This window comes from Oncorhynchus masou, chromosome 15 (assembly GCF_036934945.1).
Source record: "Oncorhynchus masou masou isolate Uvic2021 chromosome 15, UVic_Omas_1.1, whole genome shotgun sequence".
NCBI lineage: Eukaryota > Metazoa > Chordata > Actinopteri > Salmoniformes > Salmonidae > Oncorhynchus > Oncorhynchus masou.
The window spans coordinates 62,638,617-62,661,975 of record NC_088226.1 but is presented as its reverse complement, the minus strand read 5'-3'; the positions used below and the strand labels follow the sequence as shown (position 1 = coordinate 62,661,975).

At 44.5% G+C, this 23,359-nt stretch overlaps 2 protein-coding genes across 4 annotated transcripts in view; one reads left to right on the top strand and one right to left on the bottom strand.

Annotated features, from left to right (window-relative positions):
• Positions 1-1,683: 1,683 nt before the first annotated feature.
• On the bottom strand, positions 1,684-9,652 carry LOC135556620 (bile acid-CoA:amino acid N-acyltransferase-like). Of its 3 annotated transcripts, XM_064989964.1 has the most exons (10): positions 9,104-9,652; positions 8,709-8,808; positions 8,422-8,612; positions 8,048-8,211; positions 7,453-7,572; positions 7,133-7,221; positions 6,936-7,029; positions 3,976-4,056; positions 2,390-2,531; positions 1,684-2,118 (listed from the first exon to the last, which is right to left on the bottom strand). In XM_064989964.1, exons 1-10 carry the CDS (start codon positions 9,297-9,299, stop codon positions 1,988-1,990), a joined length of 1,308 nt encoding a protein of 435 aa, XP_064846036.1. In that variant the 5' UTR covers positions 9,300-9,652; the 3' UTR covers positions 1,684-1,987. The 3 variants fall into 3 exon arrangements, 2 of the variants coding, with proteins under 2 accessions (XP_064846036.1, XP_064846037.1); XM_064989965.1 differs by lacking the exon at positions 7,453-7,572; XR_010458025.1 differs by lacking the exon at positions 1,684-2,118 and having other exon boundaries at positions 2,464-2,531; positions 3,976-6,849.
• A 9,603-nt stretch (positions 9,653-19,255) lies between these two features.
• grm8b (glutamate receptor, metabotropic 8b) overlaps positions 19,256-23,359 on the top strand; it is a 221,560-nt gene continuing 217,456 nt past the window's right edge. The window contains exon 1 of the mRNA XM_064989963.1: positions 19,256-19,789. Within this exon, the coding sequence (XP_064846035.1) occupies positions 19,256-19,789 (534 nt within the window). The remainder of the gene's footprint in view (positions 19,790-23,359) is intronic.

The window sequence follows — 23,359 nt, the reverse complement described above, 5'->3', positions numbered from 1 at the left end:
CGTCAATCTGCATGGAGCAGCCAGAGCCGCCAGTCAGCATGGAGCAGCCAGAGCCGCCAGTCAGCATGGAGCAGCCAGAGCCGCCAGTCAGCATGGAGCAGCCAGAGCCGCCAGTCAGCATGGAGCAGCCAGAGCCGCCAGTCAGCATGGAGCAGCCAGAGCCGTCAGTCAGCATGGAGCAGCCAGAGCCGTCAGTCTGCCAGACTCTTCCAGATCTGCCAGTCAGCCAGACTCTTCCAGAGCTGCCAGTCAGCCAGACTCTTCCAGATCTGCTATTTAGCCAGACTCTTCCAGATCTGCCAGTCAACCAGACTCTTCCAGATCTGCCAGTCAACCAGACTCTTCCAGATCCGCCATTCAGCCAGGATCTGCCGGATTCAACTGCCTGGCTGGGCTTCTTCTCAGTACTGGGCTTCTTCTCAGTACTGGGCTTCTTCTCAGTACTGGGCTTCCTCTCAGTACTGGGCTTCCTCTCAGTACTGGGCTTCCCCTCAGTCTCGAGCTTCCCCTCAGTCTCGAGCTGCCCCTCAGTCCCGAGCTGCCCCTCAGTCCCGAGCTGCCCCTCAGTCCCGAGCTGCCCCTCAGTCCCGAGCTGCCCCTCAGCCCAGTGGGGTTCTGGGTGAGGACTATTCGGCCATGGTCGGCGGCGAAGGTGGATCATCCCAGGACGCGAAGGGGAGGAACTATGACATTTATGGAGTGGGGTCCACGTCCCGAGCAGGAACCGCCACCATGGACAGACGCCCACCCGGATCCTCCCTATGGTTTTGAGGTGCGTTCGGGAGTCCGCACCTTAGGGGGGAGGGTTCTGTCACGCCTTGATCTTAGTATTTTGTGTTTTAGTTAATTAGTTGGTCAGGCCAGGGTGTGACATGGGTTTATTGTTTGTTGTATTTCTTAGTGGGTTTTTTTAGTTATTGGGATTGTGGCTGATTAGGGGTGTGTGTTGCATAGGTTTGGCTGTCTGAGGCAGTTCTCCATCAGAGTCAGGTGATTCTCGTTGTCTCTGATTGGGAACCGTATTTAGGTAGCCTGGTTTTCACTGTGTATTTCGTGGGTGATTGTTCCTGTCTCTGTGTAGTGTTCACCAGATAGGCTGTAATAGGTTTCACGTTCCGTTTTTTTTTTTTTGTTGTATTTATAAGTTATTTCGTGTATCGTCATTTGTTCCATTAAAGAACATGAGTAACCAACACGCTGCATTTCGGTCCGACTTTCTTTCGACAAACGAAGAACGCCGTTACATACAGGCCTCTCTCATCTTTTTTAAGTGGGAGAACTTGCACAATTGGTGGCTGACTAAATACTTTTTTGCCCCACTGTACCACAAGGTTTTTTTTCCGCAGTCCCCAAATCCAGAACAAATAGAGCCCTAATTGCATGGAACTTCCTTCCATCTCATATTGCACAAATAAACAGCAAACCTGGTTTCAAAATCAGATAAAGCAACTCCTCATGGCACAACACTTCTCCCCTATTTGACCAAGGTAGTTTGTGTGTATGCATTGGTATGTAGGTTACGTATGCCTTTGAAAATAAAATGTTTTTGTTCTGTCCTTGAGCTGTTCTTGTTTATTGATGTTCTGTATTATGTCATTCTATATTATGTTTCATGTTTTGTGTGGACCCCAGGAAGAGTAGCTGCTGCTTTTGCAACAGCCAATGGGGATCCTAATCAAATACCAAATACCAAACACATTTTAATCAAACCAAATGGTTCAAATGAAAAATACATACCAAAAAATATGTACTTAAACAAATTGCATTCATTTCAGAAGTTACATGATACGGTGAGGCCATTGATACAGTTTGGTGTAATCATTAGGCATCTGGGCAGGAACAGTTATTTATTTCCTTGTCTGATCTGCATGGTGTCCATTGTCACAGTCCATTTTCTTATGTCAGATAGAGCAATGATTCCGCCTGCACTGATCAGTTGAGGGACGAGCTTTGCGTAGGAGTGATACCATCTGATGTAAGACAATGCTCACAATCTGGACTGCACATGGGGTTTGACACTGTGACAGAGATGCTCTTGCAGAAAACCTAGAATATTTTCCCATGAGTCTTCTTGTGCAACGGCGTGATGTTTGTTGAGGCCTCCAAACAGCATGACCACTGCAACAAGTTGGAATGACTGCTTTAGATTTAAGACATTTGAGACATGGTATTCTTCTGACTGCATAAATGTAGACCTATATGAAAATTGGGTCCAGTAACATAAGAAAAACCTCGAACTGTAGTATCATTAGTGGACTAGTTTCATCTGGTGAGCTAGATCAAAAGGTTGCAACGCCCAGTGGTACTAGACGAATGAATTGGGACTCCTATAGGAGCACAAGAACTATAAAAGCACAGTCTGTCTGCATGAATGATTCTGGAAAGGCACCTCTCTGTTGGCCTGGCTGCAACACAAAGGTGCACGCCCTGCAGTGGGGACCATACGGAGGTTCAATCAGGTGACCAGCTCCAGGGTAGGACAGAGTGGTCAGTAGGTGACTGTTCCCTGCTCTCTCCATCATCTGCTTCATCTGAGGAGAAAATGATGGAGTTTAGCACTAATTACTTAATCTCATCAATTGATATCTTGACTTCCGGTTACTAGTCCAACGCTCTAACTACTAGGCTACCCTGCCACATGTAAAGTCTCCATATTTGGGGACCCTATTTGATTTTTCAAATTCAATTCAGTCTGTTATGCGAATGGTAGCCCCTATCTGCTAAAGCAGGGTGTCTGCAGAAAGCGGAGTATCTTGGCTATTGATCGATGTCTTCAAATCTTTGGATTGGCTTACTACCATATATGGGCAGACAAATTTATAAGGGCAGGCCATGCAGATAAACTCATTTCAAGATGGTTGCTACCTACATTCCGGTCAGCATTGTGAAACATAAACGTTGAAACACACCCAAAGCCGGGACTCCACAGATCATGAGGATGTCTTATTTGTCTGCCTGTGACCTACCATTATTGATCACCAGCCCCGAGAGTCAACATTTTTATTTTACACAACGTTTTCACTGAACAGCAAACATCTTACAAGGTAAGCGTCAATTTGGTCTGTGTTTGAGCTGTAGCTACATGGGGGGATATCAAATTAGGAACAAATCTAGCCTACTGCCAATGTTATCTGATGATGTATGACTTAATGGCAACATCAAATGTCCACCGAGTAACTATATCTTTGCGCATCAAAAATATGATGCTTGTTTATGCGGTGTAGGCATCAATATATCCGGTATGTCTTCCGACACCACCACAATGTTTGAGAGAGGTTGGTGTTGTATACATTTTGTTTTTATGGTGAACAACAACTTTTGGGCACATCCAGTGCAATTACCACATTCGAAGACTTTGGAGAGGTTGAAAGGACATTGGAATATCCCGTGGGTACCCCATAACAACAGTGTTTTGAGTGAGGTTGATATGTTAGAAATTGTGTTTTTATAATGAAAAAAATGCATTTAGGGATTTCAAATATGTAATAGCACTGGAATGATCTCATTTAAAGACATATGCCACTTTGGAGAGGTTTAGGGACACTTGGAAGCATCCCGTGACCACACCTGAAACCACTTACTAAAACATCTGCCCATTTCTAGTTGTTAGGTCTATAAGTCCCATTTTTATCTGATATTGTTCACATGTTGTGGAAGCCATCCGATGTGTTTCCAGCTTTGGGCATCAATAATTTACATATAGCTTGTCAATGAAAGATGGTTATTTTGTGTGTGCTTGATCTTGTTTATTCTGAACTATGTAACTTCTATCTAATTTCCTCATAATTTCCCAGATGTCTTCTTTCCAAATATACCAAGTTTTTGTATGTCAGAATCATGTAATTACACATGAATAGTTCTTTTGGGTATGTCTATTTAGTCCGAAATCTACATTTTGCCATTACATTTAAGAGGTTTTTTAAACTGGATGTATGAAGCATGATGTTTTCCATAGGCAAACAAGACGTAGCTCACATCATCAGCTGATTCGACAGCAGCCCAATTCTGATCATCTTGTCCAACAACCAGCAGCAGAGGACATGTTATCCTCCCCATCTGAGGACAGAATAAAACAAAATGGAGGAGAACTGAACAGATTAATAGCCATTTAGGAAACATTGAATATTGACGGTGTCACGGATCCCGCTTTCTGAGTCTGTGTTTGCCTGTGTTTCTGTCCTGGAGTGTGTTTCCGGTGTCCTGGAACGCACCCTGTCTGGTTGCCGGGCGAATTGACTTGTTGGGAGATCGATGTTCACCCGCCCCTGTATCCCATCAGTAATCTGCACACCTGTCCTGATCATCACCTCTCCCCTTCAAAAGCTCTGACCTGACATCCATTCCCTGCCGGATCGTTAGCCATGAACAGTATGTCGTGCCATAGTATCAGCCTCAAGTTAGATAGAATTTGTTTTGTTGTTTTTTACGTATTGCTTGCCTTAAAATTACCTCCGCTTGTTCTGTCTTCAGTTACTCACCCGGATCATTTACCCCATTCCCGCCTGGTCGTCGGAGAATTCCGCTACCCCATTGGATCCACCTATTTACTCCCATCAACTCACCACCGCTGCCCGCTACGCCACCTGGATATATCTACCCATTCATATTCACTTGTAAATAAATACTCACCTTCTTCCTACTCTCCTTGTCCTGGTCTGCTTCTGGGTTCGATTTTGAAAGAACGTGACAGAACGATCCGGCCAGTGATGAACCCAGCGGACCTGGACCCCGTTTGCCATACAATTACCCAGCAGGAGAAGATGTTGGGACAACACAACACGGCGCTACACGAGATAGCGGGTTCAATCCGGAACTTAGCAGATAGATTAACGAGTATCCAGGATCGGCTCAGGTTGCCGGCGGATCATCCACCACCTGTTTCACCTATATCACCTGCCGATTCGGGAGCGGGTTCCTTCCGTGAGCCCAAGGTTCCGACACCGGAGAAGTACGAGGGAGATCATGGGAGAAGATACCCGGAGGTTTGTTGCCGCATGTCCTGTTTGTGCTCAGAACAAAAGTACCAATCGGCCCAGCTCTGGGCTTCTTCACCCCCTACCTATTCCTCTGCGACCTTGGTCGCATCTGGCCCTGGATTTTGTCACGGGATTGCCCCCTTCTGTTGGGAACACGGTCATTCTGACCATTGTGGACAGATTCAGCAAGTTTGTTCATTTTGTCCCTCTCTCCAAGCTTCCATCTGCCACGGAGACGTCCGAGATCCTGGTTAGGGAGGTTTTCAGGGTCCACGGATTGCCCAGTGACATTGTTTCTGACCGTGGTCCTCAGTTTACCTCTGCTGTCTGGAGATCCTTCTGTTTGGCCATTGGAGCTACAGTCAGTCTCACTTCTGGATTTCACCCACAATCTAATGGTCTGGCGGAGAGGGCCAACCAGAAGATGGAGTCCACGCTGCGTTGTCTTGTCTCCTCTGATCCCACCTCGTGGTCATCTCAATTACCCTGGATCGAGTACGCCCATAATACCCTTCCTTCATCTGCCACTGGGATGTCCCACTTCCAATGCCTGTACGGATACCAACCTCCCTTGTTTCCTTCTCAGGAGAGGGATCTTTCGGTTCCTTCTGTCCAGGCCCACATTCGTCGTTGCCACCGGACCTGGTATCAGGCCAGGAAGGTCCTCCTTAGAGTTTCTGACCGGTATCAGATCCAGGCGAATCGTCGCCGTATTCCTGCTCCCGCTTATACCATCGGAGATAAGGTTTGGTTGGCTACACGGGATCTTCCACTATGGACTGAGTCGAGGAAACTGTCACCAAAGTTCATTGGTCCGTTTGTGGTGGAGAGAATCATTAACCCTGTTGTGGTCTGACTCAAATTGCCGGCAACGCTTCGAGTACACCCCACCTTTCATGTCTCCTGCCTCAAGCCGGTTCTCCTCAGTCCTCTGTTGCCCCCTCCTCCTCATCCTCCTCCTCCTCGGATGATCGGACGTGGTCCTGCCTACACGGTGCGCCGCATAATGGATTCCAGACGGCGGGGTCAAGGTTTCCAATATCTCGTGGATTGGGAAGGATATGGATTCCTCGGTGTCAGATCCTTGATGACGACCTGCTTCGTGACTTCTACCGCCTCCACCCTGGTGCTCCAGGTAGTCCGCCCGGTGGCGTTCGTGGCAGGGGGGGGTACTGTCACGGATCCCGCTTCCTGAGTCTGTGTTTGCCTGTGTTTCTGTCCTGGAGTGTGTTTCCGGAGTCCTGGAACGCACCCTGTCTGGTTGCCGGGCGAATTAGCTTGTTGGGAGATCGATGTTCACCCGCCCCTGTATCCCATCAGCAATCTGCACACCTGTCCTGATCATCACCTCTCCCCTTCAAAAGCTCTGACCTGACATCCATTCCCTGCCGGATCGTTAGCCATGAACAGTATGTCGTGCCATAGTATCAGCCTCAAGTTAGATAGAATTTGTTTTGTTGTTTTTTACGTATTGCTTGCCTTAAACTTACCTCCGTTTGTTCTGTCTTCAGTTACTCACCCGGATCATTTACCCCATTCCCGCCTGGTCGTCGGAGAATTCCGCTACCCCATTGGATCCACCTATTTACTCCCATCAACTCACCACCGCTGCCCGCTACGCCACCTGGATATATCTACCCATTCATATTCACTTGTAAATAAATACTCACCTTCTTCCTACTCTCCTTGTCCTGGTCTGCTTCTGGGTTCGATTTTGAAAGAACGTGACAGACGGATACAACAATACTTCTGAGCCCTCAATCTTGTGAGATACTGGAGGATCCTGATAGGACTGGAGAAAGTGTGAAACTGTTCTCAGTATTGGTTGAGTTCTCCAGCGTAATCTTTTAGAGGTCCTTATCGTCCTGTCCTCCTGTGTGGGATACATTTCCCTCGCTACAATCATCCAAACAAGAGCAGAGGACTGAAGGGTCTTTCTGAACTTAACAGATATCTTACTTCCACTTTCAGGTCTATATCTTCTGGAATAGGTAAAAGAACGTCCCTCCAGATGATGCGATTCTCCTCATCAGTACGGGCCTTTGCATATTTTCTGAAAACACATGGCCAAAAGTATAATACTGATTTTCTCCTTGAAAATCATTAGGCTACTTTATAAACAGACAAACACAAGTAAACATAAGCTATTGACTCACTTGTGTATACCCTGAGATGTTTCCTCAACGGACTGGGTGGCTCCAATTCGACACGCATGGCTGCCACTGATGCACACACAACATCTAGGCTAAATGGAGTAGACAGAGATTTAATTAAACAGCATGAATACATTGTTTATTACTAACTGGGGACAGGTAAACCAAAATGCATTATGTCGCTGTTATTAATGTGATTTTCCTAAACACAACTCAATGATCGTGAGTATGATGGGGACATTTTAGTCTGGGTAAAGCGCATGCACATATGTTTATTCAGGAAATCAACAAACTGACAGGGCAGGAGTTTCTTAGGGACTTACTTTGACAGCTTCTGAGTAAGCAGTGATGGATAGAACCACTGTAACACCAAGGGAAAGACCAAGCAGCGCAATTCTGTCAGCGGCCACTAGAGGGTGATCCTGCAGTAGTCTGAATGCAGCCTGAGAAGATACGAGCATGTGCCAATACTCATTTAGGCATTTATTAAAGTTTTCTCAAGACAATGGATCAAGAAAGACGTGCAGATGTATTTTTCCCCAGACCCACAGACGAGAGAGACAGCATAGTGGTGGGCGTGTTAGTATTCCCATTTAAAGACGGTGAAAGAGTCCTCTCACCTGATTCCAAAGGTCTAAATCAGTTACTAATTGTGTAAGATAAGGATTCAAACTAGCAAACAAACATTCACCACAGGCATTATGTAGCATTGTCTGTCAGACTGTCACTTGTCACGCAAGTTATTATTTATAAGAGCTTACCGACTGACTAAAAAGAACTTCTTAAAACATAGTACATGTATTTGGAGCAGTTCACATTTTAGCAGACACACACACAAACACACACACACACACACATAAATGGCCGAGCGTCAACCATGATTTCTATATGAAAATGGTGCAGACGGTAGACACAAACCTCAAAGTAAGGGTAGCCAATGGTAGCATTTTTATTTTGGTCTGGGAAGACGTAAAGTAGCGCCATGGCAGCAAAGCCGTGGGATGCCAAGAGAGCAGCTCTATATTCCACCAGGCCGCCACTACCTCCCCACATGTCTAAAACTCCAGGGAATGGTCCGGGACCTTCAGGATGACAAAAACATTATTGTTTATTTCTGCCACTTATCCTGTGCCTTAAACCAGTCAAAAGTGTAGATATATATATATTCAACATGTCAGAACTCTAAATGAAATTTGTTAGGACTTATTATTCCTCTACAGGTCTTAAAGAGAACCCGGAAAAAAATGACCAAAATGTATGTGACCTTCAGTTATTGAGAGCATATTGTGTACCTGGTGGCAGGAACAGGGTACCTGTGACCCCTCCCTCTGTGATGTCGACCCGGCGGACTCCGGGGGCCATGTACCAGCGCTCTGTGACGACACTCGCCAGGGCCACCTGCTCCCTGAAACCCTGACTCATGTGTCCCCTGTACACAGAGATGTGCACCACCATGGGAGTGTGGACCTCCTTCTTCCTCCACCTATGAGAGGTATAAACAATTTGTATTCCAAAACTACCAACTACTTTAGCGTTGGCCTGAGTGTCAGAATAACCTCATGTTCATTCTCATGTTTACCTGAGTTCCGGTCTACTGCCAGGTATTGGTCTCATGCTCCACATCAGACCCATGGGCTCAACACCCTCATATGTCCCCCCTACACTTGGATCCTTGAAGACTATTAATGACGTACAAGTTACTTGAAAGTACAGGGCGAAAAGTGTGATTTGTGTAGCAAAAAAAAACGCATTTTGTGACTGGTTTTTATATAGTTATGATGAATATGACACAAGTCTGAGTTTACAGAATCCATCATATTGTTATTTCACTGTAATTCCTTTAAATAAATTAAATGAATTAAAGAGTTTCCAGTGCATTTACAAATGTTTTTCTGCTGTTGAAGTAGCTAAATTAAGTAGAAAATGAAGTTGCTACAGGAAATTAAGTAGATAAATGGAAATAATATCTCTCACCTGTGACCCTTCCCTGAGCATCACTGACATAGTGCCCAAACGCCTCCCAGTAGTCTGTGTCTTCTGACTGATGTAAAGAATGTAGTGTGACCTCCTGTGTCGGTGGTAAGTTCCCCACAACCACATGGAACTTCTCATCAAAGAGGGCTCTCCATGGTTTTACAGTCAACACAGGAATCACATCCATCTGACACATGACTTCTTCACAAAAAACTGTGACAACCTTAGTAGGTCTCCTTTATATTGAAGTTGTGAACCGTCACTGCTCATCCGACCCGTGAGCAATGGTTAAAAACATCAATAGAGTGCCTAGGTCACATCAAATCCAATTTTAACATTATTTGTCACATGCACCAAATGCAACAAGTGTAGAGTTTACCGTGAAATGCTTACTTACAAGCCCTTCACCAACAGTGCAGTTCAAGAAGAAAATATTTACCAAGTACACCAAAATAAATAATTAAAAGTAACACAAGAATAACAATAACGAGGCTATATACAGGGGTATACAGTGGTATTCTGTCCGGTCCAAACAGCTACTTTAACAACTTGCTCAGTACATATACTTAGATACCATGTACCATGGGTTTAATTATTAACTCAAATATTCAAACATAAAAAGGTGGACGAGTAACTAATCTGCAGGTCATTGCCACTGTCACGTTCTGACCTTTATTTCCCTTGTTTTGTATTTATTTAGTATGGTCAGGGCGTGAGTTGGGTGGGCAGTCTATGTTTGTTTTTCTATGATTTGGGGATTTGTATGTTTCGGCCTAGTATGGTTCTCAATCAGAGGCAGGTGTCATTAGTTGTCTCTGATTGAGAATCATACTTAGGCAGCCTGGGTTGCACTGTTTGTTTGTGGGTGATTGTCTATGTTAGTTGCTTGTATCAGCACAGGTCTCATTTATCGGTCGTTATTTGTTTTTGTATCCAGTGTTCAGTACATTCTTTAATTAAATATTCATCATGAACACATACCACGCCGCATTTTGGTCCTCCGGTCCTTCTCGCCTCTCCCTCTTCAGATGAAGAGGAGGACGACCGTGACAGCCACTCTTCATGAAACATGCAAATATCTAGTATTAACGTCCTAAAATGTGGCTTTTCTAATCAAATAAGTACCTTGCGAGGAAAACATTATCAATGTGGGTTTTCACATGTGCATTTATTTTTTGTGTGAAGGTTAAATGTAACACTGTCTATCGGTATCAGAGGTGAAATTCACTGAGGCTGTGAGGGAGAACTCTAATCTCTGGTCAATCAGTGTAATATTTGTAATAGCTTATTTCAAATAATAAATGTGATATATCTTTTGCTGTTGCATCATCGACTGCCCCTGGCCAACCAGTATATATGCAGCTGAATTCGGAAGTTTACATACACTTAGGTTGGTGTCATTAAAATTCATTTTTCAACCACTCCACAAATTTCTTGTTAATTAACAAACTCTAGTTTTGGCAAGTCGGTAGGACATCTACTTTGTGACACAAGTCATTTTTATAAGTGCATGCACAAAGTGTGGAGTGGTTGAAAAACGAGTTTTAATGACTCCAACCTAAATTTATGTAAACTTCTGACTTCAAGTGTACATCCTCCATTTTTGTGGTGATGCATGGGAGGGGGTGACAGCTGTCATTTCTGCCTACGTTAGCTGGGTAGCAGACTGAAGGTTGGCCACATAGGAACATCCTCAGTGCTACTGAAGGACTGCGGCTCAGAGGGTAATATTACCATCTGTCGTCCAGTAGCTCTTGTAATATAGCAGACCTGATCTGTAAGCACTTGATTTTCACCGACACACGCCTCTGTGGTCTGGCGTTGGCAGGCCGAGCTGGCACTGGGGAGGCAGGTGGGGAAGACACCAGACGGCTAGGCCCTGGGATGGCTTGCGGGGCAGGTGAGGCTGACACTGCAATGGCTGGCAGCTCAGGGAAAGAACTAGTGAGCTCCCTCCTGTCCATGGAGTTAATAAGATTTAATAGTTCCTGTTAAGGAACTGCAGTTCTCTGCCATCAGTGTGTGTTATGATTAGTCTAGACTGCAAAATGGTTGTTCCACCTCTGAAAGCACACGAAAGAGGATTTGGACACCCACCAGCTCAGATTGTTCTGAAATAGTATCTGTTGTTAGGAACAGACATTATTAGCATTCCTGAAACATTATTTTGTTGAAATAGAATTTGAACTCTGATAAACTAAGCTAATTGATTGCACCCAAATTGGCTATTTTAATTTATAGGATTCAGGTAATATTTAAAAAATGTAGTACCCAACATCTGATTTGGACCAAACTACTTCCTACCAATGAGGAAGACATGCGGAATAAATCAAATTGAAAAAACACACATGGTATTTTTCTGCGTCAGGTGTTAGGTTTGCGTTGCTCTTTTCTCAAGACAAGTTCTGCCACTCTCGACTAGGCTATTTTGCGCCCACGAGATGGCGCAATGTGACTGTGTTTCCCAACGGTGTCTTCAACAAAAACTCCCTTTTCAACATCCGCTGTGCACATTTTCCCACTGGGAATATTGTTTAATGTAGAGCCTTAGGCATTTTATCCTACTTTTGAAAATACACTTCCATTGTCTGAAAGAGTGTGTGCAATAAATATGTTCTGTTTTTCTCTTAGTATTTCTCCGAAAGAATGTTGAATGACCTGAATCACCTCTCGTGTAGGCTATAATTCGCAAGCATCTTTTAGATTGCTTATATTATCCTAGCCTATATATAGTATTTGAAAGTTATGCCCTTTGAAAATTACGCCATATAAGACTACTTCATTTTCTGTAGGCTGTCATCATTAGCCATGACGCACCAACAGTATCGCTTCCTTTAAATTACACTTTGAAATTGTGACACACCAAATAAGATGCATGTGTTGAGGCAGGGAACATGCGACCCTGCACTTGTTTTGGACCAAGCAAGCTCACTCTGAGCGTGAATTATTTAAATTCATCCTAAATAGTCCCTGCACACGTCTTTCACTGATCATGGGTAGGATTATGGTGATTTGAAAAATACAATTAAAATTAACTGCCCACTATTTACAGAAACAACTAACAAACATCAGAGAATCATTAGGTAGCCTGGAAACCAACCACCGCTGTGTGGTAGTATTGGGTGATTCCAAAGAGACAGAGTGAGGTTCTCAAATTCTTTCGCCTCGCGTCCTCCCTCCTGTCCTCGCGCCTCGTCTCCTTCTCAAAACCCATTGGATGAGAACGCCAGAGATCTCGCCCCTCTGACCTTCTCCTCCAATGGGTTTTGAGAAGGAGACGAGGAGAAGGGACGCAATAAGAATATAATTGAGATTTTCCCGGAGTCGCGCTCGCGCCTCCTTCGCGATGCTGCTGTTCTTTCAGCACCACGAGCACAGCACAGGCTTGCGCAGCTTTGGTTGGGCAGTGAGACCACGAGGGACCAGATCACAGTAACGGGCGGGTAAGTCCTACCTAATTGTTGATTTTTTTTTTCAAACAATGTGATATGAGTCATGTTCCGTATTTAATGTTCTTAGATGTTTTTCTTTTTTTCTTTTTCTTTAGTAATTGCCTACAGACTTGATATTGAGTGTCCGTTTTCTGATGGGCTCACGTTTCCAATCATTCACACAAAGTCACATTTGATCTGTTAAATAAATAATTCAAGAGTTACTTTTGACATGGCTTTCTGGTAGATATATATAAAAACATCGTCAAGAAAGTGATCCATTGAAGATCAATTTAATTTAGACAGGCATAAGAATTTTCGGTGCGTTGTGCATGTTTCATCTGTCATCATCAACTGAGTCCAAATCGATTGAAAGGGAGAACGCAGTAAATTAAAATGGACCACGGAGTAAGTAGCCTATCTCATTTAAAAAAATCCCAGAGAGACATTCTCATCAATCATGCTAATTGGCATATTGCACCTTTTATCATAAGTGTAAATTGGTGGGGAGTCTTAATCATGCAGTGTGCAATCAAAATCTTGGGTGATACAATTATTTACATTTAGATCACTGCAATTAGAGCAATTGTGCATAAGATTTGCTTTGTAGAACTGCAGCTATAAATGCACTGCAATATAGGTCACAAATGAACTAGGCTACTTACTCATCACCTGTGGGTAAAATCCCCAAGTTAAAACGTTGTAACATTTGACTCATGGTTGCAAAGTTGTTGCTTTATTTCATTCAAAGCCAAGTATATGCTCTGTGCATAGATATTGTAGTTGATGAGGGATGTATCTTGCTTAGCTGTAGAAGAAGGCATGTCTGCACGGTTTCACATTGTACATCACTCTGATGGTTAATGACATGTGCCACTAATTCTGACCACCCATTCATATGTAAAGCAGCACACTGTCTTAAACCATAACAACGTACAGTATGACATACAGCACACGTTGTACCATACATAACATTTCCCCCTCCTTTCTAAAACCAGGGACTGGTACCATTTATAAAAAAATGTCCATAGGGCAATAACCCAGTGATGCCTAACAAAAAAATGTGAACCTTTAAATGGAAGAGGTTAACAAAGACTCTCCAAAACAAGACTAACCGAACGGAACCTTAGTATTAAAGGAGGAAAGGTAGTCCTCCAGTCAGTGGCTGCATAGGCTGATCTTAAAGCCATCACTGCCTGTAGCTCTGGCCCTTGGAAGCCCACAGAGGCTAAGGCTTAGGTGGTAGTGCAGGAGGAGGTTCGTCAGGTGTGTCTCTGGCCTGTATGTTTGTGTTATACTGGCCCATGCGAGAGGAGTGGGACTTTCCTGGTGCGGCTGGCGTGCCAGCGTGATCCATTGCTCAGCATGAAGGTGGCGAGCCCCAGATGTCGACTGACCTGCAAGGGGTCCATCCAGAATGAGACCATTTTGTTGCACCACTGAGACCGACAGGCTCGAAACCTGTCTGACACTTGGACGATCGGCTACTTCACCCTGTGTGCATTGTCGAAGCGCCGTTTCATTGCTCTTTGGTGCCTGGTTGCTGCCTGCTTTGCTTGTGTGCATTGTCGAAGCGCCGTTTCATTGCTCTTTGGTGCCTGGTGGCTGCCTGCTTTGCTTGTGTGCATTGTCGAAGCGCCGTTTCATTGCTCTTTGGTGCCTGGTGGCTGCCTGCTGTGCTTGTGTGCATTGTCGAAGCGCCGTTTCATTGCTCTTTGGTGCCTGGTGGCTGCCTGCTGTGCTTGTGTGCATTGTCGAAGCGCCGTTTCATTGCTCTTTGGTGCCTGGTGGCTGCCTGCTGTGCTTGTGTGCATTGTCGAAGCGCCGTTTCATTGCTCTTTGGTGCCTGGTGGCTGCCTGCTTTGCTTGTGTGCATTGTCGAAGCGCCGTTTCATTGCTCTTTGGTGCCTGGTGGCTGCCTGCTGTGCTTGTGTGCATTGTCGAAGCGCCGTTTCATTGCTCTTTGGTGCCTGGTGGCTGCCTGCTGTGCTTGTGTGCATTGTCGAAGCGCCGTTTCATTGCTCTTTGGTGCCTGGTGGCTGCCTGCTTTGCTTGTGTGCACCTCGTCTTTCCAGTGGCAGTTCCATCTCATGACCAGCATGAGAGATTCCGGTGAGACCATGTGTTGCTGTGTGTTTTCATGCCCTGTAGTGCACTAGTGTTTGGTTCAGGGCGGTTTGGAACGTGCACCCTGGACCAGGTGTGTCCTGATGCGGTTCTTCAGCTCTTGGTTGAAGCGTTCCACCCCTTTGGCCCACAGGGCAGAACCCCACAAGCTCGACAACTGGAGCTGTAAAGGTGCACTTTTCGCCATTCAAGGTCAGGTTGTTCTGCAGTAGAGCACGGAATACTTTGTGGAGTCGCTGGTCATAGATGTGGAGGTCTTGGCTGTGGATCACGATGCCATCTAGATAGACCGCTACCCTGGATATTCCAGCGATGATGGTGCTCATCACCTGGAAGCAGCTGGGGGCGGAGCTAAGTCCACCAGGGATGCATGTGTATCTGAACACTTGGGGACATAGTGCACTGGGACCTGGAGAGTGCCTACAATGTCTGTCTTGGAGCTACCAAGAGTGGCTGGTGAGTGAAGAACTTGTTGTAGGTGGCAAGGTTGAGCAACGACACCGCAGCGCCTGTATCCAGTAGCAAAGACAAACCCACCTCACCCAGCTGCATGTTTTGAATGACACATGATTGATGGAGACAGTTTGGATTTCAGTGCGTTCATGTTGAAAGTCAGAGTAGAATGAGGGCAGAGCTAGAAGCAAGGGCAGAATGACACACTTCTGCAAAGTGATTGTATTTTGAACAGTTCTTGCATATCGTTCCACGGGCTGGGCACTTTGAAGCCATTGGATCGTGAGAGCAAGCCACACAGTTGCTACAGCTACGTCGGTTTGTTTGTCTGTTTGCCTGCTGTACGGGCATGCCGGTGTTTGTTTCCATGCAGCTATCGATGTGGGAGGGCGTTTGCAATGCACGATCGCTATAGTGTGCCTGCTCGGGCTGAAGCTGCTGTGTGAGAATGGCTGGGGGCCGAGTGTATGCTGCAGAGCTGTCTGTTAGCATAGTAGAGCATTCCAATGCACCTGTAGTGCTGATTTAATTGCTCCATCAAGTTGTAAATTGTCAGATTCCAAAAGCAGTTTCTCCCTTGTCTTTTCACATAACGTCCCCTCTATCAGCTGATCCCCGAGGTTCTCGTCCTGAAGTGCCCCATTGTTACAAAAGCTAGACAAGTCACTCAGATTAGCCATGTAGTTTCGAATTGACTCACCGGGCCGATGGTGTCCTGGTGAAATGGTTTCGTAGAAGGCTGACTGCAGCATTGAATGTAGGAGCCCATCCAAGCGCTCTGAAAATCCTCTACACCGAGACAGTGACGGCGGTGTTGTCCTCCACTTGTCGGAGATTGTAGAAAAGTTCAGAGCGTCAAGATAAGTGTTTAAACTTTCAAGACAGTTATTCCTTTCCAGGCATGGAAAGGAATGGCACTGGTGGGGTTAAACTGAATTCAGCCATCCTCATCGCCAATGCTGTATCTAGTTTAGCTGTAGAAGAACATATGCCTGCGCAGTTTCAATTTTACATCACTCTGACGTTTAATGACATGTGCCACTCATTCTGACCACCCATCTAAACCATAACGTTGTACAGTGGGTCCTAATGGTTGGGTTGATGAAAACGTAACGGGTTATGAGTTGATGCTGCATGGCTTTACAATAGCCTACACATAGGCTTGTAGGTATTAGCCTACCATGTCTTTATTTGGGTGGCAGGTAGCCTAGTGGTTAGAGCCAGTAACCGAAAGGTTGCTGGATCAAATCCCCGAGCTAACAAGGTAAAAATATTTCGTTCTGCCCCTCAACAAGGCAGTTAACCCACTGTTCCCTGGTAGGCTGCTATTGTAAATAAGAATTTCTTCTTAACTGACTTGCCTAGTAAAATTAAGGTTAAATTAAAAAAAGAAAAAGATCAATCAAATAGGCCTAATTTTCTCAATACTCAGTCAGAATAGCCGTCATTAATTAGTAGGCTACTAGCATAGAACGATAGCTTCATTCATCAGGGATCTATTCGGCACAGGTGTGCGCCTACTTAGGCCTATGCTACATGAGGTTGTTATCGCCATGCTTCATTTGTGCAGAGCGTCTTTGAAACAGTTATAGATCAATTGTTTTATAACTGTAACAAATATTACTGGAGTTATTTTTGTAAGTAATTCGACCAATGTAGGGGTGCACAATGCTGGTCTTCAGTTCCAAACTCCAGCTAGTTATTGTATCTCACTGGCATGGTGCACTTTTGGATGAGAGTGACTCGCTTCAATCGGTATCTTGTTAAAAGATAAGAATGGGAACAAGCAGTGTAAGGGCCAAAGCTGTTAAACACCTATGCCACACAATTGTAATGTCCATGGAGCCTCCCTGATGAAGAATGATTGCCGTTAGAGTGCAGTATAACTATAGTATGCTGAAAATACTGCGTCCACAATAAGAATGTTTTTTTTATACAGTCATTTTGCAGTGCAACTGCAGTTACAGTGCGGTATAACTTTAGTTCAACTACAGTACACTAGTTATTCTGCAATTACTGTGTCCAAAATACCACAGTTAATACACTTTTACTGCTGTTTGAAAACTGCAATCTTTCTTTTGGTAATGCCTCGATTGATCAGGCTCAAAACAAAAAAATGTTCTGTCCTAATCACGAGGGGCACTCTGAAGAGAATTGATGTAATTTGTACCAAAAAAGTGGTTCTAGTTGTGAATAAGAGTGGATAATGAGTTATGTCTCTCAATAGTAAAGGAAAAGTCAGTAAGCCACTCTCTTCGTTCTGGAACAACGGGAGCTAAGTCCTGTATTTCCTCTCAGATGGAAAATGAATGCTAACAGTAAACTAACAGTAAACTAACAGTAAACTAACAGTAAACTGGCAAAGCTAATGCAACTAAAGCTGTAGACAGGAAGAAAAGACCTGCATGTTTTAATTTTCCCAGCAGGCAACCAGCGCATGTTAACTTAAACACACACATACACAAACACTGGTTCTGTCATTGTCGATGCTATTTATTGTACGACACCATCTGTAAGGCTCTAGGCTAGGGTATGCTGCTGTGTCCATTTTGATGTAGCTTCCTGTATAACTTTGCATTATGCTAATAAACATATCACAGTCATTTAAATTCACATCACGGTAGGGATTAGTCTCATTGCAAATGCAATAGCTTATTACATGATAATACAATTATTTGATGTTTTTATCAAGCACATTTTCAGCTTTGTAGACAGAGTTTATGCAGATGTGACAGTGCCAATGTTTGAAGATTTCCTAGTTTTCAAAGGGAGATTCCCTGCTGTGTGATGTGGATGTTTGTTGTGTCTGTCCTTATACTCTCTCACTTTGTGTGTGTGTGTCTGTGTGTGTCTGTGTGTGTGTCTGTGTCTGTGTGTCTGTGTGTGTGTCTGTGTCTGTGTGTGTGCTTGCTTGCGTGTGCATGGATGCATACTTCAGTGAAAGGGTATTAAAATCAGTGGTGTACTTTACTTTAATATTTATATTTTAGACAACTTTTACTCCACTACATTCCTAAAGAAAATAATGTACTTTTTACTCTGTATATTTTCCTTGACACCCAAAAATACTAGTTACATTTTGAATGTTTAGCAGGACAGGAAAATTGTCTAATTCATGCACTTATCAAGAGAACATCCCCGGTCATCCTTACTTTCTCTGATCTGGCAGACTCACTAAACACAAATGCTTCGTCTGTGAAGGACTTCTGAGTGTTGGAGTGTGCCCTGGCTATCCATAAATGAAAAAATCAAGAATATTGTGCTGTCCGGTTTGCTTAATATAAGGAATTTGAAATTATTTATGCTTTTACTTTTGATACTTTATATTTTAGCGATTACATTTACTTTTGATACTTAAGTGTATTTAAAACCAAATACCTTTTGACTTTTACTCAAGTAGTATTTTTCTGGGTGACTTTCACTTTTACCTGAGTCATTTTCTTTTAAAGTATCTTTACTTCTACTCAAGTATGACAATTGGGCACGTTTTCCACCACTGATTAAAATCCTTTGCTGGAGGTTCTGAGTACTTCTTGTTTTCTGTTCTACCTGATAATTATTTGCACCCACCTGGTGTCCCAGGTCTAAATCAGTCCCTGATTAGAGGGGAACAATGAAAAAGCAAAGTCCAGATTTTAATTGGATGGTTTTAGTGTGTGCACCTATGTGTTTGATAAAGAGAGAGAAGAGAGAAATAGCATATGTGAATGTGGGCGTGTGACCTACCTATATTGATGTGTGCCTGTGTCTATTAGAGAGCTGAACCCTAGTGTGTAACATATGGATTGTTTTCCCTCTTTGTCTCACACATCACAAACAGGGTCTTTTGAGCATGAGACACCCAGGATTGTGGAACGAGATCCCCACTGTCCAGTCAGTGTGAGAAACTCAGCCTCTCTTCTCTCCAGCCTTCTTATCTCGATCAAACAACACCCCTTTCCCAGGGATGCCAGGTACATGCATCAGCAGCTCTTCGAAACCAGAGGTAGCCCTCCCTAACCCTGCCCTGATCTAGAGAGGAGGGTCACACACGGTACACCCAACCCTGTGTCCCCACCACCCCCCACCAGCTGCCTGCTGCTCTGAGCTCCCAGTACTATACCACCTCCCCTGACCCACTATCTCCCGTACTGCTACCACCATGGCCAGGGAGTCCAAACACCCCTCCCTCTTCCTTCACAGCTTCCTCTTCCTACTGACCACTAAATGCTACTGGCTGTTGGCCTCTGCCACTCAGAAGCCCCCAGACCCCCAGCTGCCTCTGCAGGAGTACGCCCATTCCATCCGGCTGGACGGTGACATCATGCTGGGCGGCCTATTCCCTGTGCACTCCCGTGGCGAGAGAGGAGTGCCCTGCGGGGAGCTGAAGAAGGAGAAGGGCATTCATAGGCTGGAGGCCATGCTGTTTGCGATTGACCTGATCAACAAGGACCCAGAGCTGCTCCCTAATGTGACACTGGGGGCGCGCATCCTGGACACCTGTTCTAGAGACACCTATGCCCTGGAGCAGTCGCTGACTTTCGTCCAGGCTCTCATCGAGAGGGACGGCTCAGATGTGCGCTGTGCCAACGGAGATCCGCCCATCTTCGCCAAGCCAGACAAGGTGGTGGGGGTCATAGGGGCGGCGGCTAGCTCGGTGTCTATCATGGTGGCCAACATCCTGCGGCTCTTCAAGGTGAGGATTCTGTTTCCGCTATTTAAAATGGGATGTTGTTTTTTTCTATGGTCCATGTTCTCTATGTTAGTTAAGCTGAAGTTTGACTCAGGCTTAATATCTAGTTCTAGCCTTCTCTAAAGGCTGTGAAAAGGTCAAAGATGTATTGTGTTTTTGTCTTCCCTTCAAGGTTCTGTTGGTTCGCATAGCAGACTTTGTTCCGCTGCCTTTGACAATAGAATGCAGATGGGACTTCCCTAGGCTGTGGTGTGGTGGAGCGTCATCTTGAGAACATTCTGCAAAGGCTTTCATTTAAATATTATTTTCCAAGCTAGTGGCTGGGCTTTTGTTAGAAATGTAGGGATTTTCTTGACACAAGCATCATGATCCTGTCACATTACATCAGCTGGTATTAGAAATAATTCAAAATGACGGGTTGACACCTAGTCTCTGGCATAGCGACGTATGGGCTGCGTGCTTGGTTGGTTCACTATTGAAGCAGATAAAGCTCAATTAGCCAACACCCCATTAGAATATAGTCAGTGTTATTAAAATATATTTGACTAACTCCAGAGGGCTAGAAACTATCGGTTGGTCTTAAGCAGGAGTTTACAACGGTTCTTGCATTCCAATCAGAAGGTCTGAATGTCAGCGACTGACCAGTGGTCGACACATGAAAAGGTCAAACCATTGATGTGAATCGACTGACTATGATATGGAGTCTGGGTTCCCAGAGAGAGGTGAATGAGATAGAATTTAGCACTTAGTTGTTGTTGTTGGAATATGCAGTGTCAGCCTGACGAGATATATTGTTCCCATGTATATAAATTCCCAATGTTTCTGTGATTGAACTGATATTGATATTGTAGCATATTGCTCTCAAAACAGCTTGATATTTTTTTCTCCCTTCTTAGTAATAGAGAAAGCAACTGTTCTGGAGCTAAAAATAGAAGGTTTAAAATTAGATAGACATGCATTGATATGTTGCATTAATCTAATACAGCCATTGTCCTTTTCATAGTCGTCACCGACTAAATAAATATTCACTATTCTGCTTAAGGAGAAAAGGTAACAGTGGAGAATGACCCGGACTGGGAAATATTGAATGAGGTTGAATCTTCGGCCTAAAGCGTTGGCATGAGCAATGACTTGTCTGATTAATTAAGATGGAATAGCTTGAAGAAGCAGGTAGCATCAGATGTCAGAACGGGGAAGAAGAAGGGCCTGACTGGCTACATACAGAGGTTATGCCTTAACAAAGTGGATCATGTAAACCAGTGGTTTCCAAACTTTTATAGTTCCGTACCCCTTCAAACTTTCAACATCCAGCTGCGTGCCTCTCTAGCACCAGGGTCAGCGCATTCTCAAATGTTGTTTTTGTAAGCCTGCCACACATACACCCCATACAATACATTTATTAAACATAAGAATAAGTGTGAGTTTGTCACAACCTGGCTCGTGGGAAGTGACAAAGAGCTCTTATAGGACCAGGGCACTAATAATAATCAATCATTTTGCTATTTATGTGCTTGAAAGGATTCTCATAACTGCAATGATGGGTTGGAGAGAGTCTCACTCTTAAATACTTTTCCACACAGTCTGTGCCTGTATATAGTTTTCATGCTAGTGAGGGCCGAGAATCCACTCTCACATAGGTGCCTGGTTACAAAGGGTATCAGTGTCTTAACAGCATGATTTGCCAAAGCAGGATACTCTGAGCGCAGCCCAATTCACAAATCTGGCAGTGGCTTCTGATTAAATTCAATTTTCACAGAGCCACTTGTTGCAATTTCGATGAGGCTCTCTTATTCAGATATCGGTAAGTGGACTGGAGGCAGGGCATGAAAGGGATAACGAGTCCAGTTGTTTGTGTCATCTGTTTCGGGAAAGTACCTGCGTAATTGCACACCCAACTCACTCAGGTGCTTCACTATATCACATTTGGCATTGTCCGTAAGTTCACTTGAGTTCATTTGCACACAAAAAAGCATGCAATGATGGAAAGACCTGTGTGTTGTCCTTGTTAATGCAGACAGAGAAGAGCTCCAACTTCTAAGTCATAGCCTCAATTTTGTCCCGCACATTGAATATAGTTGTGGAGAGTCCCCGTAATCCTAGATTCAGATCATTCAGAGAAAGAACATCCCCCAGATGGGCCAGTCGTGTGAGAAACTCGTCATCATGCAAGTGGTCAGACAAGTGAAAATGATGGTCAGTAAAGAAAACTTTAAGCTTGTCTCTCAATTCAAAAAACGTGTCAATACTTTGCCCCTTGATAACCAGCGCGCTTCTGTATGTTGTAAAAGCATTATACATGGTCACTGCCCATAACATTGCATAGTGCAGAAAATACACAAGAGTTCAGGGGCCTTGCTTTAACAAAGTTAACCATTTTCACTGTAGTGTCCAAAATGTCTTTCAAGCTGTAAGTGATTCCCAATGCAGCAAGAGCCTCTCGGTGGATGCTGCAGTGGACCCAAGAGCCTCTCGGTGGATGTTGCAGTGTACCCAAGAGCCTCTCGGTGGATGTTGCAGTGTACCCAAGAGCCTCTCGGTGGATGTTGCAGTGTACCCAAGAGCCTCTCGGTGGATGTTGCAGTGTACCCAAGAGCCTCTCGGTGGATGTTGCAGTGTACCCAAGAGCCTCTCGGTGGATGTTTGCGTTGGACCCAAGTGGGGTCAGGAACAACTGCTTGCACTCACATTACCACTCCATTATGTCTCCCTGTCATGGCTTTTGCGCCATCAGTACAGATAACAACACATCTTGACCACGAAGTCCATTTCATGTCACAAAGCTGGCCAAGTACTCTAAAAATATTGTCCTGGTTTCCAGTGGTTTGCAGAAGAGGATGTCTTCCTTAATTGACCCCCCAATAAACATAACGGACATTTACTAGGAGCGGTGCCAGGCCCGCCACGTCTGTTGACTCATCCAGCTGTAACGCATAGAATTCACTGGGTTGTATGCGAAGCAGTAATTGTTTCAAAACATCTCCTGCCATGTCACTGATGCTTTGTGAAACAGTTGTTTGATGAAGTCATTTTTTTGCCTTTTCCCCAGCATTGTCCCAGCCATATCCGCGGCAAGAGGAATAATTAGGTCCTCCACAGTAGTATGTGCTTGCCTGTCCTAGCCACTCGGTAGCTCACCATATAACACGCTTTTATCCCCTTCTTATTAATGTCTTACTACCCAAAAGTCTTCTTAATTCTCACTCAAAAAGCCCCTGTGGCTTATTTCTTAAATTGGCATGTTTTGTTTCTAAATGTCTGCGCAAGAGTGAAGGATTCATCAAGTTGTGAGATAGTACTTTTGCACATATAACACACTGTGGCTGAGGAAAGGCAATACTCCCAATATAAGTGAACCCCAAATAAATGTAGTTCCCATCATATTTGCACCTCTGAGAAGGTCCAACGTCCCTGTCTGTTGTTCGGTGCTTTCCCAGGTAAGGGGGCAGTAGCTCTTCGGCTGCATCAGATTCACAGCTGTCAGTATCCATGCTAGCTGGGCTAACAACACATGTAGAAATACTGATGCTAGCATTGGATCTGCTCGTGGAAGCAGAACAACTTGTGTCATCGACA

What these genes read in the sequence shown, in the direction of transcription:
- LOC135556620 (XM_064989964.1), bottom strand. Translation starts at nt 9,299, where the DNA reads ATGTGTCAGATGGATGTGATTCCTGTGTTGACTGTAAAACCATGGAGA. An exon ending in TGCTCAGGGAAGGGTCACAG is followed by an intron (nt 8,809 to 9,103) that starts GTGAGAGATATT and finishes CGTCATTAATAG; the next exon opens with TCTTCAAGGATCCAAGTGTA. An exon ending in GGCAGTAGACCGGAACTCAG is followed by an intron (nt 8,613 to 8,708) that starts GTAAACATGAGA and finishes TACCTCTCATAG; the next exon opens with GTGGAGGAAGAAGGAGGTCC.